We start from the raw sequence: 17,001 nt of genomic DNA on the forward strand, positions 1-17,001 counted from the left end.
CTTCCTCCAGGCGTCTGGTGGTGAGGGAGCGGCGGTGAAGGAGGCCCAGGACCTCCATGTCCTCGGGAGAGTGGGAGGGGGAGTTGAAATGTTGGGCCACGGGGCGGTGTGGTTGATTGGTGCGGGTGTCCCGGAGATGTTCCCTAAAGCGCTCTGCAAGGAGGCGCCCAGTCTCCCCAATGTAGAGGAGACCACATCGGGAGCAACGGATACAATAAATGATATTAGTGGATGTGCAAGTAAAACTTTGATGGATGTGGAAGGCTCCTTTAGGGCCTTGGATAGAGGTGAGGGAGGAGGTGTGGGCGCAGGTTTTACAGTTCCTGCGGTAGCAGGGGAAAGTGCCAGGCTGGGAGGGTGGGTTGTAGGGTGGCGTGGACCTGACCAGGTAGTCACGGAGGGAACGGTTTTTGCTGAAGGCGGAAAGGGATGGGGAGGGAAATATATTCCTGTGGTGGGGTCTGTTTGGAGGTGGTGGAAATGTCGGCGGATGATTTGGTTTATGCGAAGGTTTGTAGGGTGGAAGGTGAGCACCAGGAGCGTTCTGTCCTTGTTACGGTTGGAGGGGTGGGGTCTAAGGGCGGAGGTGCGGGATGTGGACGAGTTCCGTTGGAGGGCATCTTTAACCACGTGGGAAGGGAAATTGCGGTCTCTAAAGAAGGAGGCCATCTGGTGTGTTCTATGGTGGAACTGGTCCTCCTGGGAGCAGATACGGCGGAGACGGAGGAATTGGGAATACGGGATGGCATTTTTGCAAGAGGTAGGGTGGGAAGAGGTGTAATCCAGGTAGCTGTGGGAGTCGGTGGGTTTGTAAAAAATGTCAGTCCCAGACCAAAGGGGTAGCCATGGGCACACGTATGGGCCCCAGCTATGCCTGTCTCTTCGTTGGCTACGTGGAGCAGTTGATCTTCCGTAATTACACCGGCACCACTCCCCACCTCTTCCTCTGCTACATTGATGACTGCATTGGCGCAACCTCGTACTCCCGCGAGGAGGTTGAGCAATTCATCAACTTCCCCAACACATTCCACCCTGACCTTAAATTTACCTGGACCATCTCTGACACCTCCCTCCCCTTCTTGGACCTCTCCATCTCCATTAATGATGACCGACTTGACACTGACATTTTTTACAAACCCACCGACTCCCACAGCTACCTGGATTACACCTCTTCCCACCCTACCTCTTGCAAAAATGCCATCCCATATTCCCAATTTCTCTGCCTCCGCCGTATCTGCTCCCAGGAGGACCAGTTCCACCATAGAACACACCAGATGGCCTCCTTCTTTAGAGACCGCAATTTCCCTTCCCATGTGGTTAATGATGCCCTCCAACGCATCTCGTTCACATCCCACACCTCTGCCCTCAGACTCCACCCCTCCAACCGTAAAAAGGACAGAACGCCCCTGGTGCTCACCTTCCACCCTACCAACCTTTGCATAAACCAAATCATCCGCCGACATTTCCGCCACCTCCAAACAGACCCCACCACCAGGGATATATTTCCCTCCCCACCCCTTTCCGCCTTCCACAAAGACCGTTCCCTCCGTGACTACCTGGTCAGGTCCACGCCACCCTACAACCCACCCTCCCAGCCTGGCACTTTCCCCTGCCACCGCAGGAACTGTAAAACCTGCGCCCACACCTCCTCCCTCACCTCTATCTAAGGCCCTAAAGGAGCCTTCCACATCCATCAAAGTTTTACTTGCACATCCACTAATATCATTTATTGTATCCGTTGCTCCCGATGCAGTCTCCTCTACATTGGGGAGACTGGGCGCCTCCTAGCAGAGCGCTTTAGGGAACATCTCCGGGACACCCGCACCAATCAACCACACCACCCCGTGGCCCAACATTTCAACTCTCCCTCCCACTCTGCCGAGGACATGGAGGTCCTGGGCCTCCTTCACCGCCGTTCCCTCACTACCAGACGCCTGGAGGAAGAACACCTCATCTTCCGCCTCAGAACACTTCAACCCCAGGGCATCAATGTGGACTTCAACAGTTTCCTCATTTCCCCTTCCCCCACCTCACCCTAGTTCCAAACTTTCAGCTCAGCACCGTCCCATGACTTGTCCGGACTTGTCCTACCTGCCTATCTCCTTTTCCACCTATCCACTCCACCCTCTCCTCCCTGACCTATCACCTTCATCCCCTCCCCCACTCACCCATTGTACTCTATGCTACTTTCTCCCCACCCCCACCCTGCTCTAGCTTATCTCTCCACACTTCAGGCTCACTGCCTTTATTCCTGATGAAGGGCTTTTGCCCGAAATGTCGATTTCAAAGCTCCTTGGATGCTGCCTGAACTGCTCTGCTCTGACCAACATCTGAGTCCTACCGTATTTATTTTACCTGGCATGGCAGCTGCAGCAGATTCCTCACTCAGCCATAACTTAAAACAAAAGCATGATTCATTGATCTTATGGGACATTTATTCATGTTAATTCGGTAATTTTAAAATACAAAACTGGCAGAAATGGTGTAGGCAATATATCTGCCCAATGTTAACAGTGTTTCCACATTTTAATGGTACAGAAATTGAGTATTGCTGAAGCAAGATACATTTTACCAAATCTTTTTGTCTTGTACTCATCAAGAATATCAATTTAAAAGGGAAAACCAACATTTATGCCATCTGAGAAGAGCATGCTGATTGGTAGGCAACTGGACTGTAATTGGTTGAGGCAACTCAGCTTTGATGATTCTGTCCTGTCATGTTCCAGTAGATTGTAAATTTTCAGACAATGCTTTAATATTTTGAACATAAATTACCAATTAAAATGCCCATTGCAAATCTTGTGGTGTTGGCATTCTGATGACCAAAGAGTCAAAAGGCCCTAAGTCTCAAGCAAATGCCTAATTAAATATGAACATTCCACAGCCATCTGAGAAATTCACACATCCTTTTATTTAAGGACTTATCATCAGTAAAAGTACCACACCATTCCAACCAGCTTGCCTTTCTGTTTCACCATTGATAACAGAAACATTGAAACTCAATGTTTGTCAGACCAAAATGAATGGATCCTGTAGCCCCTCATTCAAACTAGAACTCCAAACTGTCAAACAAAAGGACAAGATGTGAAATCAACCAACATTTTTGGATAAAGGACTTAAAATTGTACAAGTTACCGGGTGAAGAAGTCATATTGTTGTCTGCTTTTAAAATAACAATGAGAAGTTATTCTGTAGACCAAATTACTTGGAAAGTTGCATGTTAACTAAGCAGCCAAGATAATAAATAACAATGCTTTGAAAAAAGGAGATAGACTCATCCCAACCTGTTCCAATTCATCTGAGAACCAAATTCCTGAAATTTGACAACAAGAAGCCTCTCATCTTACTCCCAGCAACTGCTTTACAAGGTCTTCACCTCACTTAGGCATCAATTCATCTAAGAAACTACAATGAAAAAATGATGGAGACAATCATAAATTGTGATAATATTGTTACATCTTCATCTATATTGAGTGTTTATATCTGTGGTAAGCATGTGTCCATAAATAACCTTCTTGCTTTGGAACTCACAGAAAGCTTGCCACTGGAATTTATCTAACTTGAGATACTTGCTCTGAGAGTGTGAAAACATTAATTCCTTACATTCAAAATACTGATCACGGGTATAAGAAAACACACAAATTCTGCCCAGTTTCAGTCTATCCAAAAGATTTGTTTTCTAAATCTCAGATTTGGTTTTTGTCTCCTCAGAAATTGGGCAGCGTCAGTTTCTTAACTGAAAATCCCCTTCTCTGTTGCCACTTTCAAATTTTGTTTTCATTTACCTCATACATTGTTTAAGTTCCTCCACTGACTGTTTTGTGATGTTATCTCTTATATTCCAAACATGATGTATAACAGCTTCCCAGCTTCCGAAGTTTCATACATATGAGATGCTTACCAGTTTTAAATTAGGTTTTACCTCAGTTTCTACAGTACAAACATAATTTCCTAAAGCAAAAAGTTTTATTCTAAAACAAATGAATTATGAATAGCATATTTGCAACAATGTTTTATTTATACTTGTGCCATAACAGAAGCAGATATTGGTCAACTGTATCATGGTTGGGTCCACAGTTGTTGGTCACCATTTCCATGTTACAAAGGATGCATTCCAAGATTTGATCAAAGTTATATACCAAAGTTATATATCAAAGTTATATCAAAGCAGTAAGAGTAGGTTTTCTGGCAGACATATAATACATCAAGAAGCTGCCTATGCACATCTATTGGTCTTTTTGTACACTGGCCCATTGAAATCTTCAACAAAGTCTTCTCCAATAGAACATATGTGCAACCATCAACTCCAGGGAACTACCACCTATGCTACCCTTTTTACCCTGGACTGATCATAAGCCATTCATACTTGGTGGCTTGCAACCTGCAAATCCTGCCTCAACAGTGTCTTAGTTGTTAGCGTTCTCACCTCTGATGCAGAAGCTTGTGGATTCATGCCCCACTCCAGGACTTACGCACAAAAATCAAAACTAATATTCTAGTTTTGAGAATGTTACATTGACCCAGCTATTGTCTTTCAGATACGGCTTAAAACAGAGCCTCAGGCTGTTATCCTTTTAATTGACAGGCATCACAAAGTTGCCTGCTACCTGAATCATAGTACAAGGTCAGAGGTTAATCATATGTTTGGAATTCCTGTGCCTGTATTTAATTGCAACTCCCATGCTGGTGATGTTTATCAATGGGACTGAATTTAAAGTAGAGAAGATAGATTAGAAATTTCAATATTAAGGTCTTGTTCCCCTGAGTCAGTACAGGAATTGGAAGCATTGAGGACTCTGAAGGATAATATGTGGTCGGATTGAAACTTTTTTTTTAAAGATATTTTTATTAGAAATTTAACATTTTTACAAGTTTACAAAAATAAACAAAACTCTCAAATGCAAACATTGATATACAATTAAATCAAATATACAATCGCCAAAATTTAACAGAAGAAAAAAAATACTGAAAAAGAAAAAAAACAAAACTCAACTTTCTACAAATCTAACCTACAACTAACCAGAGTGTATATTTAAGTCTCTTACATGCTCGGAATGTGTTAACATCAAATGTAATAAAACCCGTATTCATGCGGGATTCCTCTCCTAAGGGGCCCCGGACCAGCCAGGTTTGTAATCTCAATTAAATAAAAGCCCTTGTTAGGATAGCCGAAATATCTGTATTTATGTAATTCAAGAAGGGCTGCCATATTTTATAAAATAATTCGGTCTTTCGGTGCACCATATTTGTAAGGAAGTCAAGGGGAATACATTCAATAATTAATCTGTGCCAATTTGAAAGTCCGGGGGGCCCTCAGCCACCCAGTTCACCAAAATATTTTTCCTTGCATAGAAAGAGAGAATAGAAAATAGTCTCTTCCTGTACATGTCCAGGGAGGGAAAGTTCGAAAAGCCCAAAAGGAGAGATACAGGGTCCACTTTAAGTTCCGTTCCTAAAATTTCTGTCAGGGTACTTGCTACTTTAGTCCAATATCTACGGATCTTATGACAGGTCCATAGGCAATGTACAAGCGTGCCCACCTCTATTTTGCATTTGGGATACATTGGAGTTGCTCCTGCCTTAAATTTTGCCAATCGAACCAGGGTTATATGGGCCCTATGAAGTATATTCAGCTGGATAGCCTGTGTTCTGTTACAGATAGTAATTCTTCTAGCATTTTCCCAAATATCATTCCACGTTTCTATAGAGATTTCTAGTCCCAAATCCTGATCCCATGTTTTAAGCAGATTGCCCATATCTCCCGATACTTCATCATGTAGTAAATGATAAATAGTACTGACGGAGGATACCCCCACTGGTCGTAGGACATTACATTCTCTATCTGATTTATAAAGACTATCTAATAACATAGTCTTCTTCTGTATATAATCTCGAATTTGGAAGTATCGAAAGAGGTCTCCATTAGGTAATCCAAATTTCTGACGCAGCTGTTCAAAAGACATCAGGACCCCTTCTTTAAATAGGTCCCCTAGACATGAAATACCCCTGGATCTCCAGAGTTTAAAAGTGGCATCTGTAAACCCCAGTTGGAATCCCCATGCTCCCACTATCGGTGCATAGGGGGATGTTTTATGTGAATTACCCTCATTTTGCCGCATTATATTCCAAGCCTGGATTGTGTTTAGTATTATAGGGTTTTTACAGTGATCTGTAATGATTCTCCTCTTGTCTGAAAATAAGAGGTTAATAAGTGGGTATTTTACTTGAGAGGCCTCGATGTCCAACCAGGTTGATTGTGGATCAGACAAGACCCAATCAGCTTTGTAACTTAATAGGGAACTTAACTGATATTTCCTAAAATCTGGGAAGACCAGTCCTCCCCTTGTCTGTGGAAGCTGTAGCTTCTTCAACTTAATGAGGGGCTGTCTATGATTCCAGATAAAGGAACCCAGTCAGCCATATAATTTACGTAGAGCCATCCTCGGCAGCATCACCGGAAGCATTCTCATAGGATATAGGAGACGGGGCAGGACATTCATTTTAATTAGTGCTATTCTACCCAACCAGGAAATTGGAAGGTCTCCCCATCGCTGGAGGTCCTGCCTTTTCCTTTCCAGTAAATGCACAAAATTAGCCTTGTATAACTGACCAAATACTGGAGTAATAAAAATGCCTAAATGTAAGAAGCCCTGCAGGGACCAACGAAAGGGAAAAAGGGATCCATCCACTAAGTGGGGTGTCATAGCAAGGCCACCCATTGGCATAGCCTCCGATTTTGAAAAATTAATTTTATAGCCTGAGAATGCACTAAATGTATTAATAACTTGAATTAGGCGAGGTACGGACATCAGAGGATTACTGAGGAATAGAAGAACATCATCTACATACAGGGTAATTTTATGTTTACCTGTACCAATCCTCGGGGCCGTTATATTAGGATCAGCCCGTATAGCTTCTGCTAGTGGTTCAATTATTAGCGTAAATAACAATGGCGAGAGAGGACATCCCTTACGGCAGCCCCTACCCACACTGAAGCTATCCGAACCTAATCCATTGGTAACCACAACTGCTTTGGGATCACTATACAATGTTGAGACCCATTTGGTAAGCACCTGTCCAACGCCAAACCTTTCTAATGTGTAAAACAAATATGACTATTCAACCCTATCAAATGCCTTTTCCGCGTCTAATGAAACTACTACTCCTGGTATCTTTCCCTGATGACAGGCTTGAATCATATTCAAAACCCTTCTAATATTATAGGATGATCTATGGCCCTTAATAAACCCCGTCTGATCCTCCTTCATAATATGTGGCAGTACCCTTTCTAGTCTCAATACTAACGTTTTAGAAAGGATTTTAAAATCTACATTTGGCAAGGATATTGGTCTATATGACGTACAAACTTCTGGATCCTTTCCTTTAAGGATAAGAGAGATATTTGCCTCTTTCAGCGAAGGCGGGAGACAGCCCTGACTATATGCATAGTTATACATGTCCATAAGTGGACCAGCCAATATTTCTGTAAATTCTTTATAGAATTCAGCTTGAAAACCATCTGGGCCAGGTGCCTTACTGCTCTGAAGTTGCCTAATTGCATCAAGTATTTCTTGGACTGTTAGAGGAGCATTTAGGACCGATACCTGTTCCGGAGTTAGGCCCGGAAAGGTCAAATTTTTAAAAAATGACTGCATCCTCCTAGTCCTGTCTTCACAATCCTGCGATTTATATAACTCAGAATAAAATTCTCTAATTAATCAGATCAGATTAATCTTTTTATGATCATGAGTCAAAATACCCGTACTTTCCTTGATGGACGTAATAGTCTGAGGGGCCTTTTTTTTCTTTGCAAGAAATGCTAAGTATCTACCCGGCTTGTGGCCATATTCATATAACCTTTGTTTTGCAAATAATATTTCCCTCTTAGCCATTTGAGTAAGCGTAGTGTTTAGAGCTGTCCTAACGGCCGTAATCCTTTGCAATTTAATAATAGAAGGTCTATCAGCGTATGTTGTTTCAGCTGCTTTTAAGCGAGCATCGGGTAGATGCTGTTGTTCTCCCTTCAATTTTTTCTGGGTCGCTGAGTAGGAGATGATCAAACCTCACGCGTAAGCTTTGATGGTCTCCCACATCATTGATGGGTTGCTAGCTGTACCTGAATTAATTTCTAAAAAAGTTTTAAATTTTTGAGAGAAGTACTTTACAAATTTACTATCTTTCATTAGGAAGGGGTCCATACGCCAATGCCGAGGGGATGTCCCATTATTACTCGCCTTAGTTTCCATATATACAACAGCGTGGTCGGAAATTGCTATACTACCTATTTTACAGGATGATATGGAATTTAAAAAAATTGAGGGGGCAGAAAACATATCGATTCTGGTATGGCATTTATGTGGATTGGAGTAAAAAGAAAAATCTCTGCCCTGTGGATGAAGACATCTCCATACATCTACTAATCCTAATTCTTTGTTCAGATCCACCAATTGTCTGGATCTGGGAGATACTCCTACAGTACTCTTGGGAATCCTATCTATTTCCGGATCCATAATACAATTAAAGTCTCCCCCTATAATTGTATGACGGGCACCAAAAGCCATCAATTTTGAAAAAGCATCCATTATAAATTTAAAGGGGTGTGCTGGGGGGCAGTACATATTTAAAATCCCATATTCCTCTCCATTTATGAGGGCTTTGATCAAAATATATCGTCCAGATTCGTCTTTAGGATTTTGGATTTTGAACGGGCAATTCTTCCGAACAAGAATAACAACTCCCCTGCTTTTTGAGCTAAAAGAAGAAAAAAAGGCCTGATCAAATCCACCCTGTTGTAATTTCAAGTGTTCTTTATCCGACAGGTGTGTCTCCTGTAGGAGAGCTTTATCAACTCTTTCTTTCTTAAGATTTGATAATATTTTCTTCCTTTTGACTGGCGAATTAGTCCCCTTGACATTCCAGGTGCACCACTTAACTGACTGATCAACCATAATCGTCCGGGCAAATCCGAGACCCCTCGGGAGGGGAAACCCTATCCAAAACATCCCGAGCATAGAGCATATAAAATTCACAAAAATAAAGGCTCTCTAATACACTCACAACAGTATAATAAAAAGCTATTTCTAAATAAAAAAAATATAAAATGTATCTAAGTGGAGATTTTCCCCCTTGTTCCCTTGGGGGTGTCACTTCCTCTCCAAAAGTCCATCATATCCTCTCCCAACCAATGCCCCACCCTTGACCCAGGCGCTCCTCAATAGAATGAGGAGAATTCAGATATAATACAAAGCTAGAGTTAACATTGAGTACCCTACTCCCGCCCACACCAACATCTGGATATATTTGGTAATGTTAATATCATATATAAATATATAACTATAAAATTACAACCTCAACAAATAATAATTAAATATAATAATACAAAATAACAAGGGAGAAACAACCCCGCTCCTAAAGACAGAGGTAAAATAGAATAAGGTAACCACCTCCCCCCACCAACATTAACCAAACGCCCCAGCTTTATACATACATATACATACATATACACATACATACATACCCACATATGTACATAAAATAATAAAAGAAAACAACCCCAAGGTGGGGGGAGAAAATCAAATCCCTCTCCCCACCCCCCATGATAATATTAAACAGTAAGGTAAGAAAAAAGAAAAAAAAAGGGGGGATATAGACCAAAGTGGGGGGAAAGGCAAACCAACATCCACTATCTCTTACAGTTTGTCTAAGAGAGTTCAAGAATTCCTTAGCCTTTTCTGGTGATCTGAAGTTATACACGGATCCTTCATGTTTAAAGCGTAGCGTCGCTGGGTAGTGCAAGGAGTACTGAATATTTAAGTCCCTTAAACGCTTCTTCGCCTTGTCGAATGCCTTCCTCTTTCGGACCAGAGCTGGCCAAAAAGTCTTGGAATAACATGATCTTGGATCCTTTATAGATCATAGCTTGGGGGTCTTTTCCAAGATTTCTAGAAGCTTCTAGGAGTATCTGCCCCTCCCTATAGCTCTGCAGCCGGAACAGGACCGGGCGTGGGTGCTGGTTCAAGCCGGGCCCACGTATTGCGACCCGGTAGGCCCATTCCACCCTTACCTGGCCTGATCCAGCTTCCAGATTTAAAAGCTATGGCAGCCACTGCTCCAGGAATGCTGTAAGCTGGCCTTCCTCTTCCCGTTCGGGAAGGCCCAGCAAACGAATATTTTTTCGACGACCTCGATTATCGAGGTCGTCTCTGTAATTCTCTAAGGTCCGGACTCGCTGTTTGAGAGTCCGGACCTGATCCATGGCCGATTGCGCTGTAGTTTCGGAGGTCGTGGCCTTTAACTCCGCCCCTCCGACTCGGCGCTCAACTTCCTGGATGTCTTGGTCGTGCTTCTGCAGCGCGACCGACAGTGAGTCCCATCGATTTCGGGATTCCTCAATAAAAGCGTCGATCTTCGCACCCAGTTTGGAGATCATCTCCACAAGGCTTGTTACTGTCGGCAAGTCCCCCGGGGCGGCTGTGGACGCCTCTGCTGCAGCTGAAGAGGGAGAGGGTGGGGGAGGGGGTCCTGCTTGCTGAGAGCTGCGGGCTCCCTTCCCTTTAGTCATTTTTACTAAATATTAGACTGTTTAAATGTAATACGAAGCAACTATTTAAATTTAACAACTATTATGAATGATTTGGTGAGTGTGGTGGGGTGGGTGACCCACTTTACCCAAGTCTTGGGAAGAGCACTATAGACTCAGACTTGCTGGGTCGCCGCCATTTTGGATCCCCCCAGATTGATCCTTAAGTGGATGGTAAGCAAAATGCTAGAAGATCTTTTAAATTCAAAAGATTATTGCCTTATAAATTTGGTGGACAATTAGCTTTAAACCCTTGCTCTGTATGAATTGTTGCATCTGTATCATGATGTCTAACAGAAAACAAATAGGAACTGTAGCTGGGGAATAAACATGTTAAGAAGGTACACCGTGTAATTTTTCTCAGGCTCTGTAAGAGAGGGAGTTACTGGGAATCCCACCAGAACAGGCTGTATTAAATGATGCAATTTACGTTAAAAACACAATTTTATAACAGATAACATTTTGTTCTGAATATGCTTGCAACAACAGTTTGGAAAACTACCAAAAACAACTCAGACATTCATGGTCATGACTGGTACAAATAGTTAGTGCCTGTCTCTGTGTGTAGCTTTAACATCTTTTAGATACGCTTTTACATCACAGGCTAAAGGGGTGACCTGATTAAAAGTGTATAAAGTTATGAGAGTCATGGACAGGGTGGGTAATCGGAGTCTTTTTCCCAGGGTGGAAATGTCAAATGCTAGGGGGCATAGCTTAAGGTGACAGGGGAAAGTTTAAAAGAGATGTGCAAGGAAAGGTTTTTATACGGAGGGTGGTAGATGTCTGGAACACACTGTCGTGGCAAGTGATAGAAGCAGATACAATAGTATTATAAGAAGCATTTAGACAGACACGTGAACAGGCAGGAAATAGAGGTATACAGACTATGTGCAGGCAGAAGGTATTACTTTAGAATGGCATCATGGTTGGCACAGATATGGTGGGCTAAAGGGCCTATTCTTGTGCTGTACTTTATATGTTCTTGTTCACATTAAATGCAGATGAAAAAGGCTATGAATTTTTCATTCACTTAGACCATAAGGATTAACAGATTTTTGTAATCCTGGACTGATGTGCTGTAATTTAGTATAAGCCAAGAGAAAGACATTTATGACAAAAGTTAAGGAAGATCCAAAGCTGACTAAACAAGGCTGAATTCAGCCATTGTAATGTAAAGTTTCCTACAATCTTTGTAATAGTGTATTGCCTATTTTCAGTATTACCTTTAACAAAGCTAGACACATATGTTTGCAAGATTTTATTGGACCTTATTTGTGGATTCCTTAGCACTTTTTGATTTATTTTAATTTAAGCCCAATTATTTTATGACTATTTGACTAATACCTGTCATTCCTTTAATGATTTTTAGGGATATCGTGGAGCTACTGGATTACCTGGACCATCTGGGCCCAAAGGAGAAGGTTTCCTTGGTCCTCAGGCTAGTAATTGTTCTTTAATCTTAGCAAAGTGCTCAGAGACAGACAACCTTAAAGCATAGCTGAGTCATGCCTCCCCAAAAATGTGTATTGGGAAATTATAGATGACGTCCAAAGGCTTTTAACTCTATGCTTGCAAAAACTGATTTTTCAATATACACGCACAGACAACAAGTGCTGTTATTGTGTTGGCTGTGCTACTTGGACATAGAGGAATGCTTATGAAATGATTAGCAATAGGTGGACCTAGGGAAAACAGCATTATGACCCATTTCCAAAGACATAATAATCTCTAAAAACAATGGACTTGTGTATTTTGTCAGAGAGGTTTAACAGCAATTTTAGAAAACTGCATAAGTTTAATAAAATTCACAGTGATCACGTTTAAAGTAGAAAAGAACATTTCAGTGAATCAAAATTGTAGGTTAATAGGTTTCAGTTTTTCTTTAACTAGAGACATAGAGTCATAGATACTTACAGCATGACTCAGTCGAATTTGTCCATGCTGACCAAATATCCTATTTAAATCTAGTCGTATTTTCCAGCATTTGGCCTATATCCCCCTAAACCCTTCCTATTCATTTATCCATTCTGATGCCTTTTAAATGTTGTAATCATACCAGCCTCCACCACTTCCTGTGGCAGCTCATTTCATACATGCACCACCCTCTACGTGAAAGAATTGCCTCTTAGTTTCCTTTTATATTTTTCCCCTCTCACCTTAAACTTACACCCTCTAGTTTTTTGACTCCCCCACCCTGGGGAAACGAGCTTGGCTATTCACCCTATCCCTGCCCCTCATCATTTTATAAACCTCTGTCAGGTCACCCCTCAGGTTCCGATGCTCCAAGGAAGATATCTCCAGTCTATTCAGTCTCTCCCTATAGATCAAATCCTCCCACTCTGGAAACATCCTTATAAATCTTTTCTGAACCCTTTCTAGTTTCCCAATATTCTTCCTATAGGAGGGAGACCTGAACTGCAAACAGTATTCCAAAAGTGGCTGAACCAAAATCCTGTACAGCCGCAATATGACCTCCCAACTCCTATATTCAATGCACTGACCAATAAAGGCAAGCGTACCAAATGCCTTCTTCACCATCCTATCCACCTGCTAGTCCACTTTCAAGGGACTATGAATCTGCATGTTTTGGGTTCAGCAATTCTCCCCGGGACCTTACCATGAGGCATCGAAGTCTGCCCTGATTTGCCTTTCCAAAATGCAGCACCTCATCTAGACCATAATAAATAGAAGCAAGAGTAGACCATTCATCCCATCAAATTTCTTGCCTGCCTCCATAACCTGTGATCAACCTGTAGTTCAAAAATCTATTTAATTCAGCTCTGCATAAGCACAATGATACAACCACGAATTTCAATGATTAACAAACCTTTGAGAGAAAAAAGTCCTCCTTATCTTTGTTTTAAAGGGACATATGAAAATATGAAATAGGAGCAGAAATAAACCATTGAACACTTGGACCTTGCTCTGCCATTCAATAAGATCAATGCTGATTTGTATTACAAGTTTCACTTCCCATCTCCCCCCAATGATCTTTGATTTCCTTGCTGAACAAATCTACTGACCTTTATGACCTATAAGTATGTAGGAGTAGATGTAGATCATGTAGCCCATTGAGCTTGCTGTACTATTCAATAAGATCATGGCTGATCTGATCATCTTTAACCTCACATTCCTATCTTTTCCTCTTAATTTTTCAATAAAGTTCTGTCTATCTCAGCCTTGAAGATACTTAATGACTCCAGCCTCATCAGCACTCTACAGTAAAGAATTCGACAGGTTGACTACCTGATGAGTAAATGAATTTCTCCTCATCTATGTCTTAAATGTGTGACACCTTATTCTGAGATCATACTTTCTTGTCCTAGATTCTCCCACCAGGGGAACAACCTTTCTGCATCTGCCATATCAAGTCTACTTTAACATCTTCAATAAGTCACCTCTCACTTCTCTATATTTCAAGGAGTACAGGCCTAACCTACTCAATCTCTCCTCATAAAAGAGTCCTTCCATACTTGTGATTAAACTAGCGATCCTTTCCTGGACTGTCTCAAAGGCTACTATATATTCCCCTGGAAAATGGGTCCAAAACTGTTCACAGTATTCCGGCTGTGGTCTGACTAGTGCTTTGCATAGTTAGAGCAAAACCTGCCAACTTTTAACCTCCATTTCCTTTGAAATAAAGACCAACATTCCTTTTGCCTTCCCTATCACCAATTATATTCGGATACTAGCTTTTTGTGATTCATGCATAAGAATTCCAAAACCCCTTTGTTTCTGTAGTGTTTCTCCATTTAAATAATATTCATCTCCTCTATTCCTGCCAAAATGCATATTTTCTGACATTATGTTCCATTTGGCCAGTTTGTACTCAGTCACTTAATCTGTCTATAGTACTCTGCAGATTTGTGTCATCCCTACTACTTGCCTTCCCGCCTATTTTGTATCATCACAAATTTAGCTCTTGTTCATTCATTTTCCTCATCTAAGTCATCAAAGTATGTTGGAAAAATGTTTCCCTTATTCTAATATATTGTTTTCCATTAGTCAGACAATCTTCTTTCTCTGCTAATATACCATCTCCAACACCAGTTGGTTCTGATCTAACATGACAGTTCCATTCTCTTGCGATATTGCGTTTAAGAAAATCATGCAATAGCTGCGCTATCTAAACTAATGGGGCCAGAATTGCCAATACAGTGAAGGAAATTTTGTGTTCTAAAAATAATAGTCTAAATTCTTCAATTGCGTTAAAGCCAATTCACGCTGAAGAAACACAGTATAGCAGAACTGACTGTTTAGTCTAATGTGTCCTTCAAACACTTCTGAAAATCCAAATATATTTCATCCACTACTTCCCCTTAATATGTCCTGCTTGTTACCTCCTCAAAAATATAGCAAATTTGTCAGGCATGATCTCACTTCCATGAAGCCATATTGACTCTGCAGGATCATATTATGTATTTCTAACTGCTCTGCTGTTACATCCTTTATAATAGACTCCAACATTTTCCCATGCGCCGATGTTACGTTAATTGTCCGATGGTTACCTGTTTTCTATCTCCTTCACTTTTTATGTAAAGACTGGTACTTTTCCACAATCTAAGGATTCTTTTGAGAATTACCACCTGTGTATCCATTATTTTCTATCTTAAAAATATTCAATTACTCCGCTTTCTGAGGCAAAGAATTCAAAAGTTGCACTTTGCAACCTTCTGAGGGAAAAAAATGATTGTCTCCATCTCGATACTATAAAAGCACTACCCCTAATTTTAATAATTCTTTGGCTCTCTACTCACCAACTTGAGTAAACATCCTTTCATTGTCTACTAATTCAAGAACATTCAGGATTTTATATACTTCAATCATGTCACCCCTCCCACTCTCCCTGTTTGATAAATGTATTGGAAGATTTGAGGATATTATAAGGGAAACCAGTAAATTTAGTATACCTGGATTTTCAAAAGGCATTTGATAAGGTGCAGCTTGGATGGAAAATTGAGTCATAAACAGTACTGTCTCCGCTTAGGATGCTTTGATAGTTTCTACATGAACTCATTTTACCCGGATACTATACTTATGACATGAATAAAAAAGTCAACTCAATTTTAATCACAAAATACCATAAAGACACAATGAGGTACGTATGGCTGAATAGCATCTAAAAGCCTTCTCTTTTGCCATAAAGTTCTCAAATCTTACATTAACTTCTCTACCAATCCCAACATTAAGTCTTGGTCACAATCTTCATTTAAAATATTATAGGCTACCAGAACAGGACTAGGCAAAAGTGAGTTCTGCAGACGCTGGAACTCAGAATCTAGATTAGAGTGGTGCTGGAAAAGCACAGAAGGTCAGGCAGCATCCGAGGAGCAGGAAAATCGACATTTCGGGCAAAAGCCCTTCATCAGGAATGAACAATGCAGTTAATCTTGGCCAGTCTGTGTAGTCAACACTGATTAACTTAGTAAGGGTTGGTCTCGCATATGGTTGGCTTCTGTCTCTCTCTTTCTCTGTAGCTGTCTGTCTGTCCAGCTAGTCAGAGCTCCACTGCAGGGCTAGGCTAAGAAAATTGCCACATGTAGCTCTTCTTATGCCTCCCTGCAGCATTCTTCTGGAATATTGCCTGCCCCTGCCAATCATAACAAGACGTTTTTTAATTTTATTCTTGTACCACAATTAATCTTCCAGGTCAAGGTCACAGCATCCACTGTGATCCTCAATGCCACATATAGAAGACACTGGGGCTGCACTTGCTGTCATCCTTCAGTGTGTCAAGACCATGCTCTCTTTCTTCGTACATGGTGATGGTAAGGGCAAGAACCCAGGGCTCTGGCAAGTCTGCTTGCCGTACTTCAAGACACAACCAGTCTCATTTTCCAGACAAGTCCATGATTATCCTTTCTTGCCTTTATCTGTGAGGGTGGTTTGTGCTTGACCTGTCCTGAAAGTCCCTTCCAGCCTGGCTGCTCAAAGGTTGCCCATTCTGGTTTTGGGCCTAGCAATTCAGGTCCTGGGCTATCTGGCCTCAGGAAGCGGAGAGCGGGCACAAACAAGGCATTTTCTATTTGTCAGCTAGCTAATAGTTGTATGCCACAACAGTGCTGAAGCCTCAACTATTCACAATCTACATTAATGATTTAGATGAAGAAATATAGTAACATGAAAAGGAAGTTAAATGAGTAAGTAATATCATGGTATGTGGATTAGTTTGGTCATAAAAATGGAAAAATAGAATAATTTGTAAATATTTGTACTATTGATGTTTTAAGAGACTTGGGTAAGTTTGTGGAAGGAATGCAGAAAATTACAATGCAGCAAGCGATCAGGAATATAAATGGTATAGTGACCTTTATTGCAGGAGGATTGTGGTAAAGAATACATTAAAAAGGTCTTGCTATGATTGTACAGAGTTTTGGTGAGACCTTATCTGGGAGAATTGTAACTTTCGTCACTAAATGTAA

At 41.3% G+C, this 17,001-nt stretch overlaps 1 protein-coding gene across 1 annotated transcript in view; it reads left to right on the top strand.

Moving 5' to 3' along the window:
- LOC140480497 (uncharacterized) overlaps positions 1 to 17,001 on the top strand; it is a 264,377-nt gene that overhangs the window by 190,195 nt on the left and 57,181 nt on the right. Inside the window, exon 24 of the mRNA XM_072575429.1 lies at positions 11,949 to 12,017. Coding sequence (XP_072431530.1) covers positions 11,949 to 12,017 — 69 coding nt within the window. The remainder of the gene's footprint in view (positions 1 to 11,948; positions 12,018 to 17,001) is intronic.

The sequence above is a fragment of the Chiloscyllium punctatum genome, chromosome 8 (genome assembly GCF_047496795.1).
Source record: "Chiloscyllium punctatum isolate Juve2018m chromosome 8, sChiPun1.3, whole genome shotgun sequence".
Lineage (NCBI taxonomy): Eukaryota > Metazoa > Chordata > Chondrichthyes > Orectolobiformes > Hemiscylliidae > Chiloscyllium > Chiloscyllium punctatum.